This window comes from Lycium ferocissimum, chromosome 4, assembly GCF_029784015.1.
Source record: "Lycium ferocissimum isolate CSIRO_LF1 chromosome 4, AGI_CSIRO_Lferr_CH_V1, whole genome shotgun sequence".
Taxonomy (NCBI): Eukaryota; Viridiplantae; Streptophyta; class Magnoliopsida; order Solanales; family Solanaceae; genus Lycium; species Lycium ferocissimum.
The window spans coordinates 18,180,191-18,190,444 of record NC_081345.1 but is presented as its reverse complement, the minus strand read 5'-3'; the positions used below and the strand labels follow the sequence as shown (position 1 = coordinate 18,190,444).

At 35.5% G+C, this 10,254-nt stretch overlaps 1 protein-coding gene across 2 annotated transcripts; it reads left to right on the top strand.

The window, feature by feature from the left end:
• The first annotated feature begins 3,479 nt into the window (after positions 1–3,479).
• Positions 3,480–5,320, top strand: LOC132051674 (large ribosomal subunit protein eL36z-like). 2 transcript variants are annotated; one of them, XM_059442842.1, is made up of 4 exons: positions 3,480–3,549; positions 3,971–4,075; positions 4,788–4,987; positions 5,125–5,320. In XM_059442842.1, exons 2-4 carry the CDS (start codon positions 3,974–3,976, stop codon positions 5,153–5,155), a joined length of 333 nt encoding a protein of 110 aa, XP_059298825.1. In that variant the 5' UTR covers positions 3,480–3,549; positions 3,971–3,973; the 3' UTR covers positions 5,156–5,320. The 2 variants fall into 2 exon arrangements, with proteins under 2 accessions (XP_059298825.1, XP_059298826.1); XM_059442843.1 differs by having other exon boundaries at positions 3,527–3,549; positions 3,968–4,075.
• Positions 5,321–10,254: the final 4,934 nt, after the last annotated feature.

Sequence of the window (10,254 nt, the reverse complement as noted above, 5' to 3'; positions counted from 1 at the left end):
TTTGAAATAATTATTTTAACAAATTAAAATACTTATACTAATTATTATATAATTTTTCATTTCTTAGGATCTGGCTCTGGCACCATCTATATCTCCGGCTCCAAGGCCCACTCAGCAGCTCGCTCGGGAGACCGCTGAGGAGCCAGCTCAGGAGCCCTCTCATCGTCCATTTCAAGAGCCCGTCGACGCACTGGCTTGATTGTTTACAAAAAGATAATGTATTAATTAAATCTAAATTATAATTAGGTTTTTAATTGTTTATATGCTATTTCAGGTTTAGTTTAGAACAAATCTAAACTAAATTGTTTATATGTTATTTTAAGTTCATTCTTCTGCGCTTGTGGACTCCTCTCCTGTTGAGATTGACCCAGTTCCTGATGTTGATGAGGTTCAGACCAAACAAATCCCATACCGGCCCCACAAGAAGCATGTTATGCTCAAGGGTGCAAGAAAGGGAAGGAAGGATGATCATGACATAAAGCATCCTATTATTAAAAGGAAGAAGCGGGATGGAGATGATGGTGAGGGTAGTGGGGATCGCCTTAGGCTTAGGGTTACTCTAAAGGCTCCCACATGTGGGACCCAAGAAAGAAGGGGGATGGAGATTGTGTGTATATAAATAAATTGTATATTTTATGTTAATATTATATTTTTACTGGTATTATTTTTTTAATGATAATTAGTTATCTTAGTCTTTATTATCGTTTATTAATAACTCGTGCGACGACATAAATTAATTATGAAAAAAATCTCGACATATTCGAAATAAAGTAATGCCTTGACTAAATAATAAAACGCTTAAATCAAAACCTTATAAAATAAAACACTTAAACCTAAAGATAACAAGTTTTCAAATAAACAAAACTTACTTCGAGACACTTTACAACCCCTAAAATGACGATCCAAACGTTTAGGTATACTTGATGTATTAAGCCTACATTATTGTTCGCAGAAAAACATATTAGGTTCTATATAAAATATTGATATTCCGGCGTTTTGAAACATGACTAATCTTTGATCAAAGTATGCAAAAAAGGTGAAATTTCAAAACTTTGAAATTACACAAGTGTTGTAAAAATGAAAATAATACCTATTGCGCACTAAATTACCGTGCAATAGGACTTAACTGTGAAAGTTACAGTTTAGTCACGGTCGATATGACCCGGATTTAAGGGTCGCGGTGCTTCCGACTGAAACTAAAACGCAACTATGTTATTGATTTCCGGGGGTGCTTTTTAATATTTATAACCAAATTTCATATATTTCTTATATAACTATACTTAATCTACGTCGGGTTTAATGGGTGCTGGAGCACCTCCAAAATACACATAGGTCCGCCCCTGGTCACAGTTAAGTCCTATTGCGCACTAAATTAGTGTGCAAAAGATACTTTCGACACTTTTTTTTTGCCATTATTTTGGTCCACAAACTCACTTTTTGGGTCATTTAAGTTGCGGACTCTAGAAAAATGTTGGAAGTGATGACCTAATAATCAGCGAAGGAGAGGGCACAAATGAAGGAGTTTTTTGCGGCGACTGCTAATATTTCGACTAGTTTTGGTCCGTGCATTTCTTTCGGCAGCTATAGATGGATGGAGATGGGAAAAAAAAATTTGGGTCATTTTCCTATGTAAATAAAAACTAAGGATATAAAAAAAAAAAAAAAAAAAAAAAAAAAAGAAGTTAAAAATCGATCTTTTAACATGTCAACTATTTTTAAAAGAATCTCACACGCTCGATATTAATGTTAACACGCGCAGTTTGCTACATTAAAAACTTTGTGTTCAACGAGCATACATTTTCAGGAAAAAGTATTTATGCGATCACTAGTTAAATTGGAGTGTCTAACTTACAATCGTGTCAAGTTTAAAAGGATATCTAGGTATTTACATTTTAATTTTATATTCTTCATAGTTTAAATCTTTTTTATGCTCCCGATATGTTCCCAAAGTCTAGGAACATGTTCAAATTTTCACTGATAGAAAAGTTTCACTATCAGGGTAGGGGCGGACACACGTGGGACGAAGTTGTGTCACGTGACACCTCTTCGTCATAAGTTTTTACTGACTATATATTATTATTACTATGAAAATGATAAATAGGAACAAAGTGAACAACGCTTGTCGCTTGGCACAATAGTTAAACGCCATATGTTGCTTTTCAAGGTCGGAGGTGCGAACCTCAACTTTAACATATTTTTGGCAAATATTTGAGAGAGTCTATTAATAAAAATTGTGGTTAAGTAGATCCAAACTCTAAATCTTTTTTAGCTTAAGAAGCGACCAAACCATATATAATAGGCATATTCAGTATCTACTAAAGTGATCACTAGTATTATTTATTTCCTCTCTTTTATAAATATTGACACCGCTTAGAAAAAATCACTATGCCCTATATCAGGATGGCAATGTGAAGTCACCTAACTCCACATACGATGGATACTGTTGCCTAGCACCCTAGGCTAAACATGAGATTTTAAGATTTCATATGAGTAACATTTTCATTTTACAAAATAACTTAACTGTGTTGTTGAATCTTAGATTAGAAATACTCATTTAAAGTAAGTGGTCCCTTTCAAAAAAAAAAAAAAAAAAAAAAAAAAACTGAAAACCCCAATAAATGAGATAGTGTGAATAAAGCTAACTTGTGAGAATTTTGGGGTAATGAGAGTTGAGATCTTTGTTGGACTCCAAAATTGGCCTTTGATATATATATATTTTTGCATAGAGCCCGTTTGGATGTCTTATTCTTTTTTTATAAGTAAAAGTCGTAAGTTAGGTATTTTACACTGTTTTTGCTTATATTTTATTGTTTTGGCTTAAAGACAAGTGCTTAAAAGCACTTTTTTATTTTATCCAAACACTAGAAAAATGCTTGAAATCTATTTCGGCTTAGAAACACCTAAAATAAGCCAATCCAAATAGGCTCTAGAAATTCTAACTTTTGACTTATTTTTGATATTTTGACTCAAAAACAAGTGCTTACCCAAACACTACAAAAGTGCATAAAAATTAGTTAGACTTAAAAATACCTAAACTAAGCCAATCCAAACAGGCACATAGTCAGATTTCTAAACTGCGACTGATCCACAACCAGAGATGATAAAATTGCACGAATTGTCCCTCAAATGGGCTGGTCTTTAATTTTTGTCATTTGGCAATCGAACTTATTCCCTATTGAGCATAAGTTGTTTAAGGGAAAAAGTCATGCAGGACATAACTTCTGGGATATTATGATGCAAAAATATAAACTTATTTCCTGCTAAAAAAATTATTTGTTATGAGGCACAAAAATTAAAAACCAAAACAAAATGGGACCAAAAGATGCAAATGACCTCCAAGAGATCACTCATTGGGCTTCTTTCTTAGTGCGAGTGAAGTGCACCTGGGCCTTAACGAAATAAACGGCCCAAACAGTGTTTATTTGTAGAGTCAATTTACTAATTTACCCTCAAAATGTTGACATTATGACAGTCATCTCCACTATATATAAATTTCAGCCGTGTCCCTAAACCCTAATTCCTCTTTGCATAACCCTAGTATTGAAGGAGGTAAGAGTTACTCGCCGCCCCTAATTCCTATTTCTTTTATTTGTTAGATTGGCATTGCATAGATATTTTCTTCGTCTGTTTTTTTTAATTATTTTTGTTTTAAGTTTTGTAAATCCTCAGTATATACAAAACAGAAAAGGGAAGAAAGGTTGTTCTTCTCTTCCATTTTATATGAAACTGTTACTCTTTGAATGGTCCTAACTATTTTTTTCACTAATCTTTATACCATTTTTAAATATATTTTTTTTGACTATGAAAACTTGTGTTCCAAAGTGTATTTGAATTATTTATTTTTTTAGCATTTTCTAACTATTTTTTAGCTCTAGAAAATTGTGTTTTTTGAGGCAGAAGAACATACATCATTTACTTACAAAGTGTTGGTAAAGCAACGTTTTGATTGGAGGTTTGCATGTTTAAATAGGTGATGGCGCCAAAGCAGCCGAATACAGGGCTATCTGTTGGGCTAAACAAAGGCCATGTTGTCACCAAGAAGGAGTTAGCTCCACGCCCTTCCGACCGAAAAGGGGTCAGTTTAATTCTTTCTTGATTGCTAATCATATCTGTTTGACAACTTGGGCTTGTATTAGAATCTTTGTATTTACTAAATAGGAAATTGGGTTTTCTGAATTAGTCATGAAAACTGTGAAACAGTCGATAGTTTTGACAAAATGTCTTTTATAGGTTTTCTGTATGGTATATTGGCTGTTTTTAACACAACTCTTGGCCCTTATAGCGTAGGGTTCTCTATTACCTATACTTGTTTACTTTTGAGACTTCAGAAAAGCCTGATGCACATGATTTTGGTACAATTTATTGGATTTGGGAGTTGAAGTTTTAGGAAGGGTACACTGTGTGACATTATAACAGATGCATGTACATCTTGTACTAGAATGGGTTGATCGACTGGCAGGACAAAGATTTATCCCTTTTGAGAGTTGAGGAGTGAATGGTCTCATATATTCCGTTTATTGTAGGCTGTGTTGTTTAAGGCCGCCCTTCATGTACTGTTTCTTACACAGAAATGTTTTTAGCACGGTGCTTGTCTTTTACTAATTCTTTTACCAGTGTTATTTTCATGGCAAGGATTAAATATTTTGTAGCTGGTTTCTTACGTGAGGTTTTCAATTTCTGATTTGGATCTACATGTACTATGATTTTGCTTGCCAATTAAACAAGTATTACTTGCATCTTTGTAACAAAGCATAATCTTTTCTTTCCATTTTATTGGTCTTTATTAGAAAACAAGCAAAAGAGTCCACTTTGTGAGGAGCCTTATCAGAGAGGTTGCTGGATTTGCTCCATATGAGAAGAGGATTACTGAGCTTCTCAAAGTTGGAAAGGACAAGCGTGCCTTGAAGGTAGCCAAGAGGAAGTTGGGTACTCACAAGAGGGCAAAGAAGAAGAGAGAAGAGATGTCTAGTGTTCTCCGTAAGATGAGGTAATGTCTTGATTATTATTGCTTTTACTGATTCAGCCTATAGAAGTTGGTCATTGCTATTATTTTCTTGCTGAAGAAGGTTACTGCAAGCCTTGTCAGGTATCTCATGTTTCATTCCTTTTTCTTGACTCGTACAGGGCTACTGGAGGTGCTGAAAAGAAGAAGTGAAGCTTGTTTCCTCCACAATTGATGATTGAAGAACCCAGCTAATTCACTAGCTTTTATATTTGCAATGTGCTTTTGTTTTCAAGAAAGGAGACTTGTGATTAGAAGTTCCCCATTGATGTTTCATGACGATTTTGGAACTAGTGATATTTTAGACATTTTTGCAAATTGCGTGCTTTTCTTAGCAGTACTAGTGTTAAATATCTGCTTTTGATCTAAAAAATGATTTCGATGTGTATTGTCTGATTCAGCTGCCTCTGAGAAGAAAGAGTAACAAATCTTTGACGGTTCAACCCTGTTGAAATATGTGCGTAACAACTAATTTTAGGTGTATCCCATTAGAGAAAAATGAAGCCATTGCTTGTAGATAAGCTTACCTAGTTTAGGTTCTGTGACTAAAAGATGAATTATAGTCAAATTTCAGGAAACTACGCACCATTGTTGTTCCAAACATGTTTGTCTCAGAAAATCCAAGGACACGACTACGAGCACCACAAGTGACATAGCTCCAACCAGAGGGCAAGAAAATTATTTTGGCCTAATGTACGCGACTGATACAGTTACTTTTCTTACAATCTTGCATTGGTTACATTTTTTTTTTTGAGCCGAGGCTCAAGTGGAAACAACCTCTCTATCCCACAAAGGTAAAGGTAAGGTTTGCGTACATCCTACCCTTTCCAGACTACACTTGTGGGATTACACTGGGTATATTGTTTTTGTACAAGAGCGATACAAGAATATGCACTATTGAGTTCACTCAAGTCTTGAATTTCTGCGATATTTTCTCAATTACTCCCATGTTATCTCCTGCAAATCGCTTTCCATCCTTGAGACCTGAGCCAGTAATTTGCATCTGGTTCACAGCTACAATTTTCGAGATAGCATTATCCCTTAGCTCTGCCATTCGCGAGCCTGCTTTCAGTGCCCATTCCTTGAGCACAAAGATTACAAAGAGTATCTTTTCCATTATGTTATGAATCATCTCTTTTGATTTCGCTCTTACAGTATCAGCCATTTCCTTGAGCTTGTCCATCAAACTTTCAGCTCTATTCAGTCTTTTCAACTGTCTGATTTCCAGCATGAGCCATGTAACATCAGTTTTCGTTTCTTCTTGTAGGTCATTGTCAACTATACCAGTTTGATGCCTTGCCTCCCAGTGGTCTCTAGCCGCCTCCAGGGTTTTTGCTTGCTCTCTAGCTCTTTTAGCCTCATCTTCAGCCCAAGCTCTGGGCTGAAGATGCAACCGGAAAGGGTGGAAAAACTTTTGAGTCCGGAGCCTAAAGGGTATAAAAATACACGGTATTTACCAAAAGGGGGTGCCCAAAAATTTATATACCAAAAGGGGTATATCGTGGGAACGATCCCGATATCTTACAAAAAAAAAATTTTCGGTGACACAAGTCAACGAAAAATTAAAAAAAAAAAAATTTAATTGTATAACGTGGGCGATCCCGTTATACAATATAAATTATAAAACGTGGATCGGTCCACGTTTTACAAAATATATTTGTAAAACGTGGTGATCCCACGTTTTACCTCTAAATTTTTTTTTTTTTTTTTTTGCGAGCACTAAAAAAAAAATTTAGTAAACTTTTTTTTTTTGTAACACTTAGTGTGTTTTTTCATACTTTGACCGATGATTAATCGTGTGTGAAGACTACGAAACGTCAATATTTTATATAGAACACGATATTTTTTTTGCGTACAATAATGTAGGCTCAATACATCAAGGATACGTAGGACGTTCGGATCGTCATTTTAGGGGTTGAAAAGGTGTAGAAGTAAGTTTTGTTTGAAAAAGCTTAGTGTTTGGATATGTAAGGTTATTTTAGTCAACTTTATATGTTGAGAAAATTAATCGACTTTATTTTCAAAAATTGAAACCGCGAAGTGAAATTGACATTCACGGGTACATTACCTTGGGATTTTTACGTTGAAATCTATTGTGTATCATCATCTTATAAGTAAATAAAACTGAAAATTTCACGCCAATTTGAAATCGAAATTGAATGGGATAAAAGGCGTTTTTTAAAAATCGGCTCAGCCAACCGCCTTGCGGCGGTTGTCGCATAGATCTCGAAAAAATACGCAAGTTCAAAAAAAAAAACGCGTAAAACGGACGTCAAGCGCAAAGTTATGGCAAGTAAAGTTTGGCTTTCTGATTAGTTTTTCTCCCTATATTTTTTTAGAATTATATTTATATTCAAAATAATGTTTTATCGTGATTAAAAAAATAACGCTTAAATCAAAACCTTAAAAATAAAACACTTAAACCTTAAACAAAACTTATTTCGGGCACCTTTTCAACCCCTAAAATGACTATCAGGAACGTCTACGTATCCTTGATGTATTGATTTTCTCATTATTGTGCCTTGAGAAAAAATATCGGGTTCTATATAAAATATTGACGTTTAGTCTTCACACACGACTAATCATTGGTCAAAGTATGAAAAAACACTAAGTTTTCAAACAAAACTACTTCGAGGCACCTTTTCAACCCCTAAAATGACAATCCGAACGTCTACGTATCCTTGATGTATTGAGCTACATTATTGTACGCAGAAAAAAATATCAGGTTCTATATAAAATATTGACGTTTCGGAGTCTTCACACACGATTAATCATTGGTCAAAGTATGAAAAAACACACTAAGTGTTACCAAAAAAAAAAAAGTTTACTAAATTTTCTTTTTTAGTGCTCGCAAAAAAAAAAAAAAAAAAAAAATTTAGAGGTAAAACGTGGATCAGTCCACGTTTTACAAAATATATTTGTAAAACGTGGACGATCCACGTTTTACAATTTATATTGTATAACGTGGATCAGTCCACGTTATACAATTAAATTTTTTTTTTAATTTTCGTTGACTTGTGTCGTAGAAAAAAAATTTTGGGGTATATCGTGGATCGGCTACACGATATACCCCTTTTGGTATATAAATTTTTGGGCACCCCCTTTTGGTAAATACCGTGTATTTTTATACCCTTTAGGCTCCGGACTCAAAAACTTTTAGCAGTAGTATGAAACTGTTGAACCAAGTGAAAGATGACTAATGAAAGATGACGAGTTAAATTTTTCAACATGTAAATATTGAAACAGAATGAGCTAAAGGTGAAATGCAACCGGAAAGGGTGGAAAAACTTTTAGCAATAGTATGAAACTGTTGAACCAAGTGAAAGATGACTAGTTAAATTTTTCAACATGTAAATATGCAAGTGCAGAATATCAGCGGCTTTAATATAGCCAGCGCCCCTTTGCCTATTGTCAGCTAGCTTTAACAAATGCGGTCGACTTATAATTTTGACAAAACAAAATTCAAGTTATGAAGCTTAGAAAAAATACCAGAGGACACGAGAGGATGAAGCCTGAACTGGGACCAAGAACCCATCAATTGAGTTTCTGTTAATTCCAGCTTCTCTCCAGTGAATTTTGTCCAAATTAGTGGTGGCAACATCAGGAGAGAAATTATTAAAAGGAAGAACATTTCGGCACACTTTTCTTATCTTTCCTTCACCGGATAGTGTTTTCAAGCAAAACTGACTCTCATGATACATCATGTTGTCACAACTTCCTGAGAAATCTAGAAGTCATTGAATCACGAAAGACTCTAATGAGTGTAGGGTGCTAAGGGGGTGGGAGAGGACACAAGCAGTGGTGGAACCAGGATTTTCACCTAGGGGGTTCAAAAATATGAAGAAGTGAATACACGAAGAAGCTAAGGGGGTTTAACATCTACTATATATACATAAAAAATAATTTAACCTTGTATATACAGTGTAATATAGTGCATTCTGCAGGTGAAGTACCGCATTTCAAAAACCAAGCACCTATCAGATGTCTTTCTCAGCTTAAGCTTTCAACATAAGACTCTAGCGCTGGTATGAGGATCTTTACAACTCGCAATTGAACACAGAATGCATGTACATTGACATTCTTATTTCACAAGGCAATTCTAGAATACTACGCCGCCAATATTATTCTCAAAGTGAGGAAAAGTACTTCGCCGCAAGTTTAATCAAGACATTCACTAAATCAAACAATGTTTCAATCCCAAACTAGTTGAAGTCTACTATCAGCTCTATCAGTTCCACTTTATGCAGGCTGACTTTACTTCGATACTTCTATAATAACGCACTCACCTGAGCTTCAAATGAAGAAGTAGCTGAGATACTTGATAATTTTCTTGGAGAGAATTCATCTCTGCTCTACGTATAAATGAATGTATGTGTCTCTTCTATCTTCAGTTCTTTTTTTATTCTACGAGAAAGTGATGTCCAGTGGCTGGAATCAGAGAACAGCCATATAAGCTTGTTGAATTCAACTGAATAACCTATTATCGGATATACATATCTTTTAAATTGAACAGGCCCTTTATTAATAAACTTATTTGCTTTTTACCCATGAATTTTGAAATGAGTATATGGAAGAATTGAGTTAATTTCACCATCTCATATCCTTACACAATCTGTTTCATCTCTCTTTGGGTGGACAATGATTCCGCTGTACAAGAACAAAGGTGACATCCAGAGTTGCAACAACGATGGAGGTATTAAGCTGCTTAGTCACACTATGAAAGTTTGGGAAAGGGTGGTGGAGTTGAGGGTGAGGAAGGACATGTCTATTGCCGAGAACCAGTTCGGATGCATGTCGGGACATTCAACTACAGAAGCCATTCATCTTGTTAGAAGGCTGGTGGAGCAATACAGGGAGAGTAAGAAGGACTTTCACATGGTGTTCATCAACCTAGAAAAAGCATATGATAAAGTCTCAAGGGAGGTTCTATGGAGATGTTTGGAGGCTAGAGGTGTACTGGTGGCGTATACTAGGGCGATCAAGGACATGTACGATAGAGCCAAGGCCCAGGTAAGGACTGGAGGGGGGGGAGAGACTCGGAGCACTTTCCAATTGAGATGGGGTTGCATCAGGGATCAGCTCTTAGCACTTTTTTATTTTGCCTTGGTGATGGATGAACTGACGCAAAAAATCCATGGTGAGGTGCCTTGGTGTATGTTATTTGCGGACGATATTGTTTGATTGAAGAGACCTGCAACGGAGTTAATGCTAAGCTGGAGGTCTGGAGACAGACTCTGGAGTCCAAAGTATTT

Coding starts and splice junctions, on each gene's coding strand:
- LOC132051674 (XM_059442842.1), top strand. CDS start 3,974: ATGGCGCCAAAGCAGCCGAATACAGGGCTATCTGTTGGGCTAAACAAA. Junction 4,076..4,787: donor GCCCTTCCGACCGAAAAGGG/GTCAGTTTAATT, acceptor GGTCTTTATTAG/AAAACAAGCAAAAGAGTCCA. Junction 4,988..5,124: donor AGTGTTCTCCGTAAGATGAG/GTAATGTCTTGA, acceptor TGACTCGTACAG/GGCTACTGGAGGTGCTGAAA.